At 53.3% G+C, this 18,763-nt stretch overlaps 2 protein-coding genes across 2 annotated transcripts in view; one reads left to right on the top strand and one right to left on the bottom strand.

Moving 5' to 3' along the window:
• TSHZ1 (teashirt zinc finger homeobox 1) overlaps positions 1-2,346 on the bottom strand; it is a 73,558-nt gene extending 71,212 nt beyond the window's left edge. Inside the window, exon 1 of the mRNA XM_079109141.1 lies at positions 252-2,346. Coding sequence (XP_078965267.1) covers positions 252-291 — 40 coding nt within the window. The 5' untranslated portion in view covers positions 292-2,346. The remainder of the gene's footprint in view (positions 1-251) is intronic.
• A 249-nt stretch (positions 2,347-2,595) lies between these two features.
• PTGR3 (prostaglandin reductase 3) lies at positions 2,596-10,404 on the top strand. Its single transcript, XM_079109144.1, is given in 5 exon segments — positions 2,596-3,241; positions 3,501-3,600; positions 3,602-3,610; positions 3,612-3,655; positions 9,228-10,404. Coding segments are annotated over 5 exon segments (1,287 nt in total). The 5' UTR covers positions 2,596-3,032; the 3' UTR covers positions 10,153-10,404.
• The last annotated feature ends 8,359 nt before the right edge of the window (positions 10,405-18,763 follow it).

Raw genomic sequence — 18,763 nt, 5'->3', positions numbered from 1 at the left:
CTTTGCGGCGCTCGGCCGCCCAGGACGGCCCCGCGCACGCCCTCCCGAGGCGGCCAGCGCCCGGGCGCCCAGGCCTCCCGGCCGCCGGCTCCCCGCGCGGACCGCGCCGACTTGCCCCGCGCCGCGCGCCGGCCGGGCGGGCGGGGGCGGCGCGGGGCGGCGCGGGCCAGGCCTCCTCCGCGGGCGGCCGCGGGCCCCCTCCTCCCGCCAGCCCCGCCGGCGCCCGCTCCCCGCGCGGGCCGCGCCGTTACCTGCCGAGCGCCGGGGGGCCTGCTGCTTCCTCCTCGGCATGCTGCTCGGGCCGCCGCAGCCGTCGCCTCAGCCGCCGCCGGAGTTCGCGGGGCGCGGGGACGCGGGGACGCGGGGCCCGGGCGCGGGCGCAACTCCGCGGCGCGCCCAACTTTGGCCTCGTCCCCGCGGGCTCCGGGCTCCGGGCGCGCCGCGGACGCGGGCGCCGCTCGCATGGACCGCGGCGCCCGGGCCGCTCAGGAGGCGGCGGCGGCGGCCGCGCGGGCCGCTCCCGGGCCGCCGGGCTGCGGGCGGAGCGCGCGGGGCCTGGGCGCCGAGCCCGCAGTCATCCCCGGCGCGGGCCGTGGGCGCAGCGGCGGGCGCTCGCAGGGCCGGCCCGCGGCCCGCGCTCCATGCCGCGCGCGCTGTGCTGGGCGGGCGCTGTCCGGGCGCCGCCGGGCGCTCGCGCCGTCCTCGCGGAGCCGGGGTCTCGGCGCGCAACTTTGTCGGCCCCTCTCGTGGCCGGGCGGGGGTCGCGGCGGGCGCTCCTAGTGCGCGGGTCGCAGCTCTCTCATTGTGCGCCCGCGAGGCCGGTCGGCTGTCCTTCTCCTCCCGCACTTAGTCTAGGAGGAAGAAAGCAGACAGACAGGAGTGAAGCGCTACATACATGCGCCGGTGTCAGCGCCGCTCCACCTCCGAACAGTCACAGATCAAACAGTGTCACCCGCCGGAGCGCCACTCTGCCCCGCGCTGCCCCCGGGGGCTCGGCTGCAGGCTCGCCGCCGCTTCCGAGGCGAAATCTAATGCAAACACATTTCGAGCATGGATTTTTGGCCGGTCTTGATCTTCCAACAGAAAATTTTTGAAAAATACACAAAAAGCACCCCCTCAAAAAAAAAAAAAAAAAAAAAAGCCAACAACAACAACAACCCGGAGAGTATGTGCCAAGGGGTGAAGAGCAGACATTGACTGGATGGGCGAGGTAAGCGTGGACTGTGCCCCCCCAAACTCCTGGGAGAGAAGAGATGCACTCTCGCTCTCCCCTCTTTTCAGTGAAATATAACACACATTCGGATCGCAGAGCTTTCAGACAGTCTCAACTGATAGACAGACACATCGAGCTGCTTTTCCTGCTTCAGTTTTTACTCCTCCTCCTCTCGCCAACGTCACCCTGACAATTACAAATAGGTCTCACACAAACCATACCTGTCAATCTTTTTAATTGCTTTGTTTTCTTTTTTTTTTTTTCCCGGAGCTAAACAATATGACACAAAAAAGGAAATCTTAATACAGCATAACATAAAAGATTGCACGTTGGAGAAAGACATTCAGAGGTTGTTACTGTGATCCACTGGCTGATCCCGGGTAGAACCCATGTGTTCTAAGCCAAGTTAAGCAGACATTAGTGCCTGCAGATTCTCAGACCTGTTAGTTCCCCTCCCCCCACTAAACACGCATACACATGCGCCCACGTGGATTCAAACCACCCTTGGGTGAAGTATGTCCTACATTGAGGAAAAAATACCTGTGTCACTCTTGCAATCCTAGTTTGGGGATTAGGCTTGGCTGGGGAAGGGCACTGTGTGGCTTTTATATTTTGGCAATTCATGGGTATATGGAAAACAAGAAATGTTTTTGAATTAAAATATACGCCTTAAATAGAAATTTAAAGATGGGCTTAGCTCATTACAGAAATATGTGGAAATATTTAATTGGACCCCTCTATGAAAAGTGAATTGATTATTTAGTCAATGCACGCAATTAGGGAGAAAATTGACACGATGAAACGACATCTTTCTGGCTGGGTTAGAAAATGAGGTCTTCATACATCATTGCAACGTCTCCAGTTCCATTAAGCTCCTCGGCGGCACCACCTACAACTTTAAAATGTTTATGTGCTCTGGGAATTTTGCCCTCTAGTTTCAGTATGTGTGTTCTCTCCCAACGGGAAACCTCTAACAGCCTTGTGGAGCTACTTAAAACATTCACGGAAAAGCAAAAAATCTAGGCCAAAATAAATAAAATGGCTTAGTTCGTGCAACTTGCACGGGACAGAGCTAGGGCACAAGGCGCGGCAGGCGTTCCCCGGACAGAAGGCCCTAGCCGGGGCGTAGGGTGCCAGGAAAGCCCTCAGCCCGCGGCTGGCGCTGGTGCGCGCTCCCCGGGGCGGGGGCTCCCCGCTCGGCCCAGGCCCCGGCGTGCCCCGCCGCCCCGGCCGCGCTCGGGGTTGATTCGTACCACCTTGCAAGGAAGTGAACGCTTCGCACGGGAAGGGGAGGCGCCTGCGCCGGCCGCGGGGCGCCGCACTGCTCGGGGCCGCCGGGGGCCGCCGCCGCTCGGGGCCGCGGCGACCGCCGGAGCGCGGGCCCCCACGCTGGCCGCCCCCCCCCCCGGAGTCAAATCCGGCTCTCCGAGCGCGGGGAGGGTGGGGATATCCGGTGCCTCTCCCGCGCCGGGAGGAGGGGGAGGGCGGAGAGGATCCTCGGCCAGTCTGCGCCGAGCAGATTCAAACCAAAACAAAAAGATTAAAGGAGCTGCGCTGGGGCGGCCGCCGTCCCCGGCCCGGACGCCGGAACAGGCGCGCCCGGGCTCTGCGGGTGCTGCGCCGACGCTGAGCGCTGCGGGCCGGGGGCGGGGACCGGAGCCGGGTGTCTGGGGAAGGGGGGATCGAGGGGAGGGCGCCGGCCAGAGGAGGGGCGGACCCGCCCGCCCGCGCCGAGCAGAGTCAGGCGAGCCGAGCGGCCCAGGCTGGGCGTGACCCCGCCGGCAGCAGCGCGGAGAGCGGGCGGAGACAAGCGGGGGCTATGCTGAGGTTGGCGCACGGCGGGGCTCGGGCCATCGTGGACATGTCATACGCCCGCCACTTCCTGGACTTCCAGGGCTCCGCCATCCCCCAAACCATGCAGAAGCTGGTGGTGACTCGGCTGAGCCCCAACTTCCGTGAGGCCGTCACCCTGCGCCGGGACTGCCCGGTGCCGCTCCCCGGGGACGGAGACCTCCTCGTCCGGAACCGGTGAGCCCGGCGCGCGCCCCCGCCCTGGCCGCAGCCCCCCGGCGCAGCGCGGTCCCGGCTGTCCCGGGCCGCCCGCGTGCCCACTGCGGCGCGCGCTCAGGCGCACAGCCTGACTTTGCGAGGTCCCGGGAAGTTGAACCCGCCGCCATCTGGCGAAGGCGAATGTAATGCGACTTGCTAGTGTGAATATCCGATGCCATCGAACGTCCTCTTAACTGGGGGTTATTTTAATTTGGGATTCCCCTCCCCTCCTCCGCAGCCCTCCCTCCGCCCCCTCCCGCTCCCGAAATAAAACCGACGAGATCCAGAAGGGGAGGCTCCCCGCCCGGCCCACCCGCGCGCACCCACGGTTCCTGCGTTGACATAATCTTTTAGTGGAGCAGGAATAGCCCGGACACAAACTGCGACGTTTAGGTAAATGCGCTTTGGAGGAAGGGCGCCGGGAACCGGCTAGCTTTTCCTTTCCCCCTCCAGCTTGGCAGCCGCCTCGCAATGGCGGTGTCTGTCCTTGCGCTTGTTGGTGTGCACCTCGCCGTTGTCGTCTGCGTGTTGTCAGTGCCGTGTGACTGTTGTCTGTCCCCTGAGTGCAAGGACAGGCGCGTGGCGTGTGTCCAGGGCAGCTGGGCCGGGGGCATGCCTGCGTTTACCCGCATGTTTTGCAGACTCGACCTTCTGTCTTTGCCACCCCCACGATCCCCACCTTAATGTGTTTCCACCTCACTAATCTTTAGTAACTGGTGAAGCGACAGGAAGGAAAGAGACCTCACTTTGTCGGAGCCAAGCCACTCGCGTCTCTGCGCGGTTAAGTCCCTTTGCTGCCCGACTTGCAGGCTGCGGTACTCTCTGCCCTTTGGCCTGCCTAAGTCCCATCTAAATGGTTCCAGCGTTGCTTGTTTCAGGTTGAATAATGTTGTGGAAGGGAGGAGTTCGTTCTGACTGTAACTAGGCTGTAAATTGTGTGCTGGGAAGTTCTCTAAGTCCCCTGCGAGGTCCGAAGGACAAAACGTACCGTCCGAATAGCTCTATGCAGCGTTTAATCAGTCCAGTTTAGAGATCCTATCAGCCTTCCAGAGGACACTGTAGGAAGGAAGAATGCTGGTCAGGATTCGAAACTTTCAGAAACCTGTTGAAAACTAGTAATTGAGTGAGCCAGGAGTGGGACTGAGGTGGGGGGCGGCAGGGAGTGCTTTAAAGGACAGTGTGTGTGTGTGTGTGTGTGTATGTGTGTGTGTGTGTGTATCTCCTTGAAAATGTCTGCTTTGGACTACCGGTGCAGAGGATTGCTTCATTGTGTGATGCAATGCTAAGGCTGTTTGAAAGTAAAAACATTCTCTCTGCCAAGTTAAAAAGAGGATTTGAGTTTGTGTTCCCATAGAACATAGAGAGTGCACCAGGAATTGCCGGAAGTTGAGATGAGACCAGACTGAAACAAACCATACAGGAAAAAAAGTTACATACAAGCTTTTTTTCCGTGTGTGTGTGTGTGTGTGTGTGTGTGTATGTATGTGATGTTGTATAGCATAGACTGTAAACACTAATATAGACACAACTGTGTGAATAAAATCCCATTTAGAAATGGTGAAAAGGGGAGGGGGTGGTACAAGAGGACTGACAGGGGAGGTGTCAAGTTGGAAAGCCACCAGTAATGTGGAACTGCCACCACGTCTGAGCTGCTTGGCTCTGCTATGGCCTCCCAGGCCTCCTGGCCTCCTACCTACTAGGGTCAACTCTCTTAACTCTTGAATATCTTTCTTTCCCTCCTCTACTCCCTTCAAGCTTATGGTTGCTCTCACCTCCCTTCCCTCTCCCAAGGTTGCTGTCTCTCAGGGGCTGCCAGGTACCCAGGGTCACCAGGGTTGATCCCAAGGTCAGGCACTGTGGACCCCAGAACCAGTGATCTGAGCCCAGGAGCAGCCACTCCCGTGTGCAGCACATCGGTTTGGGTTGCTTTAAAATCCATGCCTCCTTTTTCCTTCTACATACACCAAGAATCCTTTAATATAAATAGTATATTTATCTGAACAACTTGACCTCTAACTTCTACCTTGAATCTGAAATAGAAAACAAAATAAAACAAAACAAAACAGAGCCAGTTCTCTGCAAGTTGGAAAAGGTCACAATTTTTACTTGCCCCTTGCTTTATTCTTTTGGAAAGTCGCCAGCTACTACCACTAAACTGTAGGAAGGTCGTTTATTCTTGTAAACCATGTCAGTGAAAGTAGCATCTTACCATTTTTTTTTTTTTAAGGAACAGAGGCTTAATAATTACTGCAGGTTAGTTCATTTTAATCCTAGATCAGATCTCCCCTATGCAGTGTTAATTGCTTTTAAAAATTATGCAAGCACTTCTCATTTTTATCATAATAAAATCTACCTTAGAATGAATGCATTAAGCCCAAATTTGGAAGTGTTTGGGGGTTTTAGTTGTTCTCTGACCATCCTTTGCATATCCCATTCCATCTAATGGAAAACACAAATTCTTCATTCACAAGGAGGGCAGTATTGTAAGCTGGGCATGCTTTAGGGTAATAAAATTTACCAATGAAGAAAGGTGTGAGGAGGGGTGCATAAAATCCCTCAGGAATGTGTAATCGATGTTCCTTTATCCAGTCCTCACCTTACCATGTCAGCGTCCTGGGTAACTTCCCACCTCCCTCCCATGCTGAGCCCTTGGAAAAAAAGGGACAGGCACCCAGGTCAAGTCAGTTTGTGTGCTGTTTTTAGCTTTTTTGTGAGAAGGTGACAGACTATTTCGTTTCCAAATATTTCTAACGATTTTCAGCTGAAGTGTGAGATGATGGAGCCAAGAGTTTGTAAGAATGGTGGAAGGAGGTGGGGGGTGGGGATGGCTTTTTTGATAAACGGTTTGTTGCTCGCGGGAGGGTAAAAATATTTCTGCAACTCTCCCGGCCGAGATTTTTTCTTTCTTTCCTTTGCATTTTTTCTTTTATTCTTGCTTCTCTCTTTTCTCTTCTTTTTCCTTGCTTTTCTTAAGGAAAGTCAGGTGTGAACGACTTTGTTTTGCCTCCTAGTGTTGAAGGTCTTTATTCTGGTTGAGCCTTCGCCTTTGATTTTTGGTCAAGGGAAACTGTTTCCCTCCCCCTCCTCGGGGTCGCCCTGTTTCACCAAACATGACGAAGGGGTTCGGCACTTTTTTGTGTAAATAAACCGGTGGCCCTAGAAGGGCGTGTATCCGCGGAGCGCCCGCACCGGTCCCACTTCCTCTGGGTCCCTGGGCGCGGGTCTGGCCGGCGGGTCGTCCCGTCGGGTTGCTGGAGTCCCGCACTCCTCACAAACGCGCGTTCCAGCCCGAGGGGGCGCGGGAGGCCCGCGTGCTCGCGCCCTTCCGGGCCTGTCCCCGGCCCTCCGTCCCTTCGCGTCCCGCTGCTCGACCCCCTTTTGCTCTGAGCTGCTGCCCTTGAACTTGTTCTGGCGGAGCCGGGGGCGCAGGCTCCCGGTCCTCGCGCAGCTTCTGCCCAAAGCCCAGGTAAGGACTGGGCGCTTTCGGGGTCGCGGCCGCGCCGCGTCGCCGCGGGTCCCGGGAGGGGCGCGGTGCGTGCGGCCGAGCAGCCGGCCGCGCCCCCGGCCGGAGCCGCCGCCCCGACGACGCTCGGTTCCCGCGGGGCAGGGTGGGGGCGGGGTGCCCGCGGGCCAAGGTCACGTCCGCCCGCGGGCTGCCGCGGCCGCTGGGCCGGGCCCTGCTCTGCTCGGGACGCAGGAACTCGCCGGCACCGGGACTGGGCGCGGGCGACGCGCGGCCGCCACCGAGGCTCCGCCGCGGGCCTGGGCGGCTGCCGCAGGGGCGCTGGAGAGGCCGGGCCGGCGCAGGTCGGCCTCCAGCCTGGCGGGACTCTTCGAGGCAGGTGGACCCAGAGGCGCCCACGTCGGCGCGCCCGGGCTGGCCCGGCGGGACGGCGAGCCGGACGGGGCTCCCGGGGCTGCCGCTGGCTCCAGCGCGGGCCGCCGACGACCGCGGCGCAGCCTGTGGCGTCTCGGGCAAGCCCGCTGGCCAGCCCGGCCGCGCCGGCTCGCCGCCGGCCCCACGCCCGCCTCCAGACGTGGCCTTTGCCGCCGGCGCCCCGCGTGCCTCCCCTCCGCGTCCCCCGAGGGTGCCCAGCCGCGTCTCCACCTCCTCCCGGGAAGAGGCACACCTCGCCGGGGGCGCGCGGCTCCGAGGTGGGGAGGACCCCCGGGGCCACCGCCGAGGGGCTGGCCGCCACTGGGCGTCCCTGGGAGCCCGCGGCGGGGGCTCCTGGTGGAGGAGCGGCCACTGCGAAACGCCGCGGGGGACGAGCCGGGAGGGGCGGGGGCGTGGGAAGAGTTAACGGCGGGCAAAGAGCGCAGAGAACAGAACTGGCGGTTGGGCCCCTGGTCCCCACCTCCTGGGAACCCTGCCATCGCTTCCACCCGCGGACACCTTCCCTGGAGTGCGTGCGTTTTCAGCCCAAGGCAGGGCGGAGGCGCGCTCCAGCTGGGCTGTGCCCTGGGCCACCCCTCAAGTCCAGAAGCGAGCTCCCAGGAAGCCAGCCCTTCTCAAAGAGGCCAGGACTTGAGCGTGCAGCTCGTTTAAGGGAAAAGTAGCAGCCCCCGCTTCTCTAAAAATAGAATATAGGCATTTTGGTGTTAAATCAGCAAAAGAGCGTTTTTTCCCTTTTGTCACGATAGTGCGTCATCTGTGGTGTGGAATCCCGCAGCGTGTTACCGAGGCTGTGGCGAGCTGACCTCTGAAGGCAGCTGGATGTGAGGGAAAGAACTGCTTCCTGCTTTCTCATTTGCACACTGTAGACACCTTTTTCTATGGTGACTAGGCCAGGGATAGTCATAAGGGAGTGTTTGTAAGTGCAAAGCATTATCTGCCTTACAGTGAAAGCAGACCCTCACACAGAGCAGTTTGGTTTATTAAGTTAGAAGTGAAATTCTTTTAAAATGGCATACTTAACAGCTTTCCTCCTGCCACCAGATCCTACCCTCTTTTCTTTTCTGTACAGGTGGAAATGACATGTTTAGGGTCCTCCCTGATGTGTAAAAACCACCTCCTGACAGTCTTAGTTAGATGGCTTTTTCTCCTTGTTTATCAGAATATTTTGTTACGAGGTATGTGGAGATGCTGGGGGAAGCTGGAAGAATGCTGGCCTGGCAAGTCAATTGACTCTGGATACCAAAGTGAAACTAATCATCTGGTATTAATCAAGTCATGTCTCTGCTTCTTGTTGTGCAGAAATACAATGACAATTTGCTTTCCTTTCCATCTGAAAGGGACTGTGAAATGTTGAATATTGCATAAAAATTATTTCCCCAGTTTTCGATCAGTTAATCAAAATGCATATTTTCACACTGGACCTGGTTACACCAGAGAGGAAATTTGCTGCAGCCTCTTCAAACAACCCTAGCAGTAACATATAGCAACCCATGACCTTGCACTTTCCACCAACCTTTAATAATATCATTGTCATTGCTATTATTATCTGAAGGATCAAATTGTCGCCAGAATCAATAAACTGCCCTTGTTTGAATGTGCTTTATCCCAGTGTTGTTTTTAACATCTTCGTTAAAGAAACCAATTGATTTCCAACTTGTAGCTCCTGTGAAATCTGTGTGTTGAGGGCTTCCTGACTTATTCCTCTTTTCCCCCCTTTTTTCCTCTTTTTTAAAAACTCCCTTTGAAAGAAAGAGGATAAAAGTAAATGGCATGTGAAATAAATCACTTGCTGATTAAAGTGATATAAAACCATTTCTAAACTGATGAAGAATAAAAGATACCATAAAAACTCTGAGTGCAGATCAGTGTTGAACCAATACTTGTTTGATTCTTCTCTACGCACCCCCCTCCCCAGGGGAACAGCAGACTGAATTTTCTTAAATTCCGACAGATCCTTTTGCCCAGCAACCCCTCCACAGTCATTGGAGTTAGGTATTTTTTCCTAAATAGATTGTGAAGACCTTAAAGAAAGCCTTTTAATACATTGGTTTGTTTCTTTTCTCGTAGATTTGTTGGCATTAATGCCTCTGACATCAACTATTCAGCTGGCCGCTATGACCCATCGGTGAAGCCTCCCTTTGACATAGGTTTTGAGGGCATTGGTGAGGTGGTGGCCTTGGGCCTCTCTGCCAGTGCCACACACTCAGTGGGCCAGGCTGTGGCTTACGTGACGCCGGGTTCCTTTGCAGAGTACACGGTTGTGCCCGCCAGCATTGCCACTCCAGTGCCCTTGGTGAAACCCGAGTATCTCACCCTGCTGGTAAGTGGCACCACTGCGTATATCAGCTTGAAAGAGCTGGGAGAACTGTCAGAAGGGAAGAAAGTTTTGGTGACAGCAGCAGCTGGGGGGACGGGCCAGTTTGCTGTGCAGCTTTCAAAGAAAGCAAAGTGCCATGTAATTGGAACCTGCTCTTCTGATGGAAAGTCCGCTTTTCTGAGATCTGTGGGGTGTGATCGTCCTATCAACTACAGGACGGAGCCCGTCGGAACCGTCCTCAAGCAGGAGTACCCCGAGGGCGTTGACGTGGTCTATGAATCTGTAGGGGGAGCCATGTTTGACTTGGCCGTAGATGCCTTGGCTACCAGAGGGCGCTTGATAGTAATTGGGTTCATCTCTGGCTACCAAAGTCCTACTGGCCTCTCGCCTGTGAAAGCAGCAACACTGCCCGCCAAGCTGCTGAAGAAGTCTGCCAGCGTCCAGGGCTTCTTCCTGAACCATTACCTCTCCAAGTACCAGGCGGCCATGAAGCACTTGCTCAAGCTGCATGCCAGTGGGGACCTGGTCTGTGAGGTGGACCTGGGAGACCTGTCCCCAGAGGGCAGGTTTACCGGCCTGGACTCCGTATTCCGGGCTGTCGATTATATGTACATGGGAAAAAATACTGGAAAAATTGTAGTTGAATTACCTCACTCTGTCAACAGTAAGCTGTAAAAACAGAACAATGACATAAATCAAAGGAGAAAGAAAATGAGCACTTTATGCCCAAGAATTACTCAAATCAATTTATTTTTAGTTTGTGATGGATATAATATTTTTTAAAACAAAAGTAGGTGTTAATGAATCTCTGTCTCCCTCCCTCCCTTCCCCTCTCTCTCTCTCTCCCTCTCTCTCCCTCCCCCTCCTCCCTTGGAAAAAAACATGTGCCAATAAAAGTTCCCTCCATACTAAGAGGTAAAACGTTTACATTCGATTCTTTAGTCATGGACGGTCTCATTCCAGATTTTATTGTTCCAGGGAAGTAAATTAATTCCTGATGCAGGACCTGATCGAATCAGTATGTCCTCAGCTTGATGAGATTTTAAAATCAGTCTTGAAAACAGTTCACAAAGCTGCCTCTGCTCTGGGAGAGTCTGCTCTCATGCTAATGAGCAGCTTGAAAGTGAGGGGTGCCACTCCAGTCAGCATGTGTTGTCACTGTCCTTATCCTCCAGAAAATGCCCCCCGTAAAGCCTTAAGCAGCCATCTCAGTCGACGTTGGGGGCAGAGTTCTCCCCCACATTCAGTGATGCTCTCAGATGACTCAGATGCAGACAGACCTTAAAGAAGTACCGTTTATTTGATGGCTTCCATCTCATCGTCCTGGTGATTGTGCTGCAGTGTGAGAAATGTCCCTGTTATTTTAAGAAGCAAATTGATGTTGAAAACTTATAGACCCAAAAAATAGGTTTTGCAGAGGGACACCACAGAGCTTCAGGGGACTTTTAAGAGTGAACATGTACAGGAAGGGAACTGCGTGTGCTGTGTTCACAGTGCAGGCCCACGTGACGCGGCGTGGACCGCAGAAGGAAGGCTGTCTAGGCATGCACAGGGGACGGCAACTGCACCTCACGTGCCTGAGGGGACACTTGTCACACAGCTCCGCGCATGTAGGGCCCTGTGTGCCCATAACACTATCCACTTGCTCCTCGTTGGAGGCTTTCAGATACAGAAGGCAGGTCTGAGCTCTGGTCATGGAAACAGAATAGCAGTCGCTGACCCGTGCTCCCGTTCAGCTCTCTGGCATTCTGCTAGAAGGAGATGGATTTTGTCACTCTTGCCTGATGGCACACACTCGTCCACCGACCACACGCAAGAAGCAGCACGACGTGTGCCTTCTCTTCCCATTCACGCTGTCGCTGATCCACTTGCCTCTTAACCCCCAGCGCCCGGAGGCTGCTGCTGCTTTCATCATTAAGTCGAAATCCCACAGTGCCTTTCTAATTGAAGGTGAAGCCCACCAGATTATTTTTCAGTCTTGGGTTTCAGTGCATCGAACATGCTCAATAAATATGAACACAATTAAAGATGCTCCAGGAAAGTTGGGGAGCAGATGTAATTCTTCCCCTGAATCTGAGGAGCAAGGAAATCCTACTGCTGAAGAGCTGTTAGTATCTATTTTACAAGATTTACTCATTTTCAGGTACCTAATGTAGCTGCTAGCATGCATGCACAACAATACAATTTATATGGTAAATGGAACCAAATAATGGCTTCACTGAATGTTATGGCTGTACTGAAGGGAAATGTCACGGTAAATAGCTGCCAAATTATGGATCATGCCGAAGTGTCACAACTGCACTAAAGACAAATAGCACTAGAGGCTATTGCCACTGTGACGCTTTTGAGTTATGAAGAAGGGTAGCGGCCTGACGCGAGGCTCTTTGTGTCCTCATCGTAGCAAAGGGCTCCTGGTGCAGGGACAAGAAAGCCTTGTCCGATGTGGTGCTTAGTTATTAATCTGTCCCTCTCCCACTTAACAGCTGTGGCAAAACAGAGAGAGACTCTGCCTTGCTCTTCTCTTCCACACACAAACAAAGCGGGGGAAGCAGGTTTTATGAATATAACTACACACAGGAAGTGACTGGTAATGGGAACATTTTGTAATAAAATAATCTAATCAAAGAATATTATTAAATTTAACATAGTGTGTGTCTTGAAAGGGTTAGTTGCTTCTTATGCAGATAGATGTGTGAAATCTAAGCAATAATGCACTTTCTCCCTCTGTAAGGACTTGACTGAGGACATTACCAACTAAATTGCTTCTTCTAAACTGAAGTGAGTCCCGGTTTCTTTCATTTTAATGGGAGGGTAATAAAGATGAAAGACCAACATTTTATCTGATGGATCCCTTAAGCTACGGAATAGAAATTTATTATGTTTTGAGGGAATATACTAAATTCAGCTATGTAAAAATAAAATCTGAACACCCAGGTTTAAAATAAAACATAATCTGAAAACCTCATGTTCTCTCTGTCCCAAACTGAGAAGCTACAGTGCATGCTGTTTTCATTTATTCTTAGAAAACAAGCATGAAAGATTCCGCCTATTCAGATAATGCCAAAAATATGTTTAAACTTTTGTTTTATTCTTTTGAAAAATGATTTGTAAATTGAGGGTCATAGTTCGGCATCAGTCTCACCCTCTGGGATTGCTGTTCAAGCCCAGTCTCTTCTGGGAGGTGAGATGGTGTGAGGATCCCAACACCTTTCCTCTCAGCTGCATCACATATCATGAAGAGTGCGTCCATAATTCAGCACCGTGTCAGTCTTTGTTTTAGAGAAGGGGCCAGGGCAGAACAAGCACAGTGGATAAATTATTTCTTGGTTCTCAGTGTGGCCTTCTCTGCATGTTGGGCTTAAGGTCACTGGCCGAGCAGGATGGCAGGAGCTTGTTCTGGAGAGGCTGAGGCATCCCAATGATTCCTTACCATTCAGTCTTGACCCTTTTTTGCGGGGGGCTGGTGCTGGGTCTTGAACCCAGGGCCTTGTGCATGCAAGGCAAGCACTCTACCAGGTGAGGTTTATCCCCAGCCCCCATTTGGTCCTGACTTCTAAAAAGCCAAATGCTGTTCCTTCAGTGCCTTTTTGCAGAAAATACCAGTAATTTCATTTCATTTCTTTGACAATGACTATTGTTGTTGACTGATTTCAGCCTTAAAAAAATATATTCAGGGAAACATTTGAGAAGAGGCAGCGGAAGTTTTTGCAGGATATGTTCTATAAATTGTTGCAAGATTCCCTCTGAACGAAGCTCCTCAGGAGTAAATGGTTGTTAGCATTATGTTCAGCGTTTGTCCACAGAAAGTGCAGTGACGAGTAGCTGCTGCTCACGGGATGAGTCCTGCATCTCACTCTCGAGGAGCAGGCAGCTGAGGCGGATGTGACACCCCCAGCACAGTGCAGACCTGCCTGTTGTGTTCCCACCAACCGTGCTGGAAATTTGACAAATGATGTCATTTAAGACACAGGCATGCCTTAGGGACCTGGAATTTGGCTTCCTGTTTCTGGCTTTTATTTGGGGACCATTTATAATGGCCACCAACTTACCTGTGATGCTTTAACCCTTTGTGGGGCTAAGCCTAGGCTTACCACAGTCAGGGTTCCCTTTCAGGTGAGCAGGGTGCCAGGCAGCAAAGTATTTTTATTGATTTCTTTACCATGTGTACATGTGGGGTAAATGCTGCACATTAGATATTATGAAATCAGATGATCAGTGTGCAGCTTTCAGAATTAATTCAATGAAAAAGATCATGCAGGATCAGCTTTGAAGGTCGACCCCTGAGGGTTTACAGGCAAGTTTTGTGAATACAACTGAGATGTGAAATGGCTCAATTTGATAAGTTCATGATCTCTCTTACCCATGCTTTACACTCTCTTGTAAATATTTTGTTATCATAATACTTATTTAGAGACAATTATCTGCACAAACTTCATTAGTTAATTTTGCAGTTTTAGGTTTGTTCTGGTTTGTTATTGGAAAGCTAGATTTTCTAGAACTAATTTTCCAGTGATGGCCCAGGACTAAATAAATAGGGTTGTATTTCCGAAGTCAAAATGCATAATGCTATCAGCGTGGTCATGTAAAACTGAATTCTGTTTTTACCAGCCTTTTAGCATCATGCTATTTCAGCTCATAAAAAGGAGGAATGTTTGGTATGAGAACGTATTGCTGTTACCAGGAGCAATCTGTGAAAGGTTGGCACACCCCCCAAAAAGTTTATACGAAACACAAAAATAGCATTTTACCAATGTGTTTATCAGTTTAAGTAAATTTTGGTGGTAGACAGTTGATATGAAAACAAGAAAAATAAGGAACATGTTTCAGTCACACATGCCCCCAGCCCTCCTGAGTCGTGAGGCATGAGCAAAGGCACCTGTGAGGAAGCCGTCTAGCATTTACCCCTGGAACGCGGGTTTCGGCGGTTGCAGGCCTTCTCTTCTGTGCAGTCCCAGAAGGCCTGGGCACACTCAGGAAGCAGATAGTGGGTCCCCTGCGCACCAGGGTAAGTGCTGTATGGAGGACAGTTTGGGGGAACCAATATGTGCTTCATATGAGCTGAGAAGCCCTGAGCCAAGAACAGAGATTTGAACAGCCCCCCAAAGCCAGAGTTTCCCTGGAAGGGTACTATCTGACAGTGTCTTTCTGCCAACTTGAAATTAAAATAATAATTAAAACGTGTCCTGCTGATGGGTGGCAGCTTCCAATATGAAAGATGGATTTGCACTTAGAGCTCAGAAAGATGTGCCATGAATTGCTAGCTAGTGCTGAGCCTTGTCCTCTGTGCGTGAAGAGCTGGGCAGGGTCTCCAAGCGACTCATCAATGGTTCTCTGGTCAGTGGAAGATGGAGGAATGTGCCCAGGAATAGACGTCCCACTGGGAAGCACTTTGCCTTGTGCCCTACAGGCCCCCTGGAGATCCTTGCCCACAGACCCACCACCAGAAGGAACTTGTGTCCCTCCCCAGCCTTCGTGAGAAGACCCAATTGCCCTTTCAACAGTAAGATCTGGTGTTTAAACGATAATCTAGTTCTATTGATTTTGTGAATGAAGGAACTGGGACCCGGAGAGAATGGTGCCTTATCCCAGGGCAAGGAGTTCATTGGATTTGGAAGCTAAAACTCATAGTCCCTCCCAGTGCATCAGCCACCTCTGTATGGTCCCTTTTGCCATTTGCCCAGGTCCTTCAACCATAAGGCAAACAGCAGGTATTCGTTTGAACCTTTTTGTGGGGGAGGTGGTGGCAAACCTAGGAAAATTATTGAGATTCTAACCATGAAAGTGGGGTCACCTCTTTAATCCAGCACAAAGTACTGTTCCAGATCTTTTGCATCTGTCATCTGACTATCACACAGTCCTTTGCGGGAAAGGAAAAACAAACTCAATGCACTAAAGGCCTGAGTACCCACAGTTCAGTTTTACTGCTCTAAGGGGTTCTCTGAGCAGCGTGCCCTTGGACACCAAGTGAAGTCCAGCAGGAGGCCAGGAGAGAGCGCTCACATCCTGAGACTGCCGCGTGTGCCCCTGAGAGCTGGCGATGGTGCCATCATAATCTGGGCCTTTATAGCAACATACCTGCAATTCGAACTTGCTGTTTCACTAAATCTTAGAGGCTCCATGTCAGGGGAGGGTCCCCTCACTACTGCCAGGAAGTGCTTCAGGGGAAGGGGACACAGCAGAGAAGGCCCGAGTGGGTGACGTTTCCCTCTCGGATGCAGCAAGAACCTCTTGCTCTGTACAAACAACATAATTAAGGCTCAGAAACAAGCCCCACAGAACTTCCCGACATTGAACTCTCTGTCCTCTTTCCCTGCCGCTGCCTCCTTCCCTCAAACTCACGCATAACAAGGTAAACTTTCAGCTTCCACAGACAAATCCCTTCCTGGTGGAAGCGGCTCCTCTCAACGGTGGAAAACCAGGAGCAGCAGCAGCAATGTCAAAGGCAGGTACGTGGGTGGGAAGCCTCCTTGCTCCCCAGGGGACCAGTAGCCACAGGGCTCCCTGCACACACTGGAATTCACATTGGAAACTGAATCACCTGCTTGAGGGTTTGCCCTCCGAGTCAGTTTTGGAGAATCTCAGCCCTAACAGGGCGGCACACACCCATGGGTTGGGCCGAAGGAGTTCCAGTGTCACCTGGCTACTCAAAAGCGCCCGTTCTCTTAATGGCAGTAAAATTAAAGCCGTGTCGTTGAAGAACATCTGTTGTCTCTCTTCTACACGTACTTCGCTTGGGGTCTTGGAGTTGGTTTACAAGTTGACCTGTGAGTAGGGTCACCATCTGCACCCCTTTCCTGACACGTAGAGATGAATTACTCCAGTTTCAGGGATGGGAAATCCTGCACAGAAGATCCACTTGCACGAGGTCACAGCATCCCGGGTGGAAGAGGCCGGTCGGTGGACAGTCCCCTCACTGGCATTCACCAGGGAGGGGCATTTCTCACGCTTCCCATGCACAGGAGGCTGCCCCTCCCAGGGGATGCCAGCGCTGCCGGTCCAGGGACGGCACCAAGAGAGGCGGGGTCCTCGGTCATGCTGCCTCTGGGGGGACCGCGATCCTGGAAACGCAGCTCCCACAGGGGCAACCCAAGTGCGAATCGCAGGCACGAGGGCTTGGCATGACCCTGAAGATGCTGCTTCTGGCAACCGCATTTCCAGCTTCTTCGGTGGAGCATCCTTTCAGAACCCGACCGTCTTCTGTCGTGGCGCTCCAGGGCCGCCGTTTCCTCTCAGTTCTAAATTCAGAAGGGGAGGCAGCAGGGTCATGGAGCCGCCTGGTCGAGCAGGCCCGCTACCCTGCTTCACTGCCTGTCAGATGAAGGCAGAGTCCAAGCACCTCAGCTCCTAGGGGTCCTCCTTCTGCTTTTGTGGTCCAACCCTTTGTCATGCCAATGCTCTCCGCCCCCTGGCCCGGGGTCACCAATTAAACCTCAGTCCTTACATAGGAGCATGAAGTACAAATGCCAGCAGGTCTCTGTTGGGTCTCCTGTCAGGGGCGCATCACGTCATTAGCATACTATTTCACAATTATCCTGATGAAAGGGAGAGCATCGATTTATGTCGCCTTTGGATCAGGTCACTGAGAACACACCACGCAGGAACACGTGGGCCTTGAAGTAAAGACCGACCCTCAGAAATTATAGTAATTTAAGAGGCTGCGAAGGGTGCTAGTCTTGGAGTACCTGTGAATCCGCCCCGGAGCACTGTCTGTCTACACCTACAGAAGCCTCTCGGTTCCAAAGGGAAGCAGACGGAGCTGCTGACAGAGTCCAGCTCCTGGAGTCTACAGAGCCGTGCTCCACAGGGCTGGGCAGAGCCCTCCATGTCCTGAGCGCCTGTCCATCCGCGCAGGGTTCTGACTGGGCGAGAAGAGCTCTGCCTCCTGGGATATGGAGGTGAGCCAGCTCCAGGACAGGGGGCAGGATATGTATGGGCCAGAGGGTGTCAGGGTGAATAAGCACTTCCACTGGCATGTCACTGCCGATCCCACTCAGATAGGAGGCTACTGGCACCCCAGAACATGCCGACCAGCGGGGAGCAAGGGATCCCGGCCGGGGATGAGCAGAAGCTGGCCGTTCAGCAGGTTGTGCTGGACTGCGAAGAGAAAAGGGGACTTTTTCTGAATGTCTGCATCTCAGGGTCTTTGCAGAACCCCATGGGATCTGAAAGTCCAGGTCTCTGGCTGCCAGGTGGGGCTTTACTTGGATCACAAGGCTTACAAGGAGGGGCCTGGTTACAGAGCCATGGAGGCGGTAGGGGAGTCAGCTCTGTCCCCTGCCTGCCCCGGTGAGACGTGTTCGGGATCGCAGTCCTACCAGGCAGTCGCCGGCTCTCACCTCCAGGCACCAGGACGCTTGGCTCTGCTGCGCTTCTGCCCTTCCATGATGCCCCGTCATCTGTCTGCACGTTCTGACTCCCTGGAGACTGTGGAAGGTCGGGCCAGTCTCACGGCCACCCTTGATGCCCGAGGCTTCCCTGGGCATTGTACCTACTGGCAAACAGTGGATCGGCATCCGCTTTTCACTTTGATTTTAAAATGGCTCCCCCAAACCACCCACGGCGCCTCTCTGCCACCACCTCATGACTCTCGTAGCCCAGCCCATCTGGTCTCTTCTCCAGCAGCAAAGGAGACCTCGGGGAGCTAGCTCGGAGCCCTCTGGAACCCCTGCCACAGCCTCGGACACCCACGTGGGCTTTCTCCGCCTGAGCTGCTTATCTGAAAACTCAGGTGAACGCCGAGCAGCGGGAGCCCTGAAGAGGAAGGATCTTTCGGGTCTGGGTGGCTCCCTGTTGTCCCACAAATAAAAGGGTTTTCATGTTCTCTCGGGCATTGATCCAAGGTGCCCAGTTAACACTACCCAAAGTAAATCCTCCAAATGTTGCACTTCTTTAAAAACCTTAGGCTCCCTAGCACTCAAGCTCAAGTTTGGAGTCTCTGAACTGTCCCTGCCCCCATGTCAGAGGTGATACTGAACTAAGGAAGGTCCCAAGATGTGCCCAGCACATGGCCACCGTGCTCAGACATCCACTGAACTAAGGCATGAGTGGGAGGCTATGGCTGGAGTGTGAGAGATCAGTAAATCCAGGGACTAGGAGGGGCTGCCATTTAGAACAGTCCAGAAACGTTTCCAGCCTTCCCGTGAGAGATGCTTTCGGGTTTTGTTCGCCGTGCTTGGCTCACGTGGGAGAGGACCTTCTTCCAGCCGTGCAGTGCCCCTCCAGGGGGGCAGAGCTGGGTGAGGGGACCTATGTGCGTGCAAGTCAGTGGCACCTGAGCTCACACGCC

Source organism: Sciurus vulgaris, assembly GCF_902686455.1.
Source record: "Sciurus vulgaris genome assembly, chromosome: 13".
In the NCBI taxonomy this organism is placed as follows: Eukaryota; Metazoa; Chordata; class Mammalia; order Rodentia; family Sciuridae; genus Sciurus; species Sciurus vulgaris.
The sequence above is the reverse complement of the archived record's forward strand: the minus strand, read 5'-3'. Positions and strand labels throughout refer to the sequence as shown.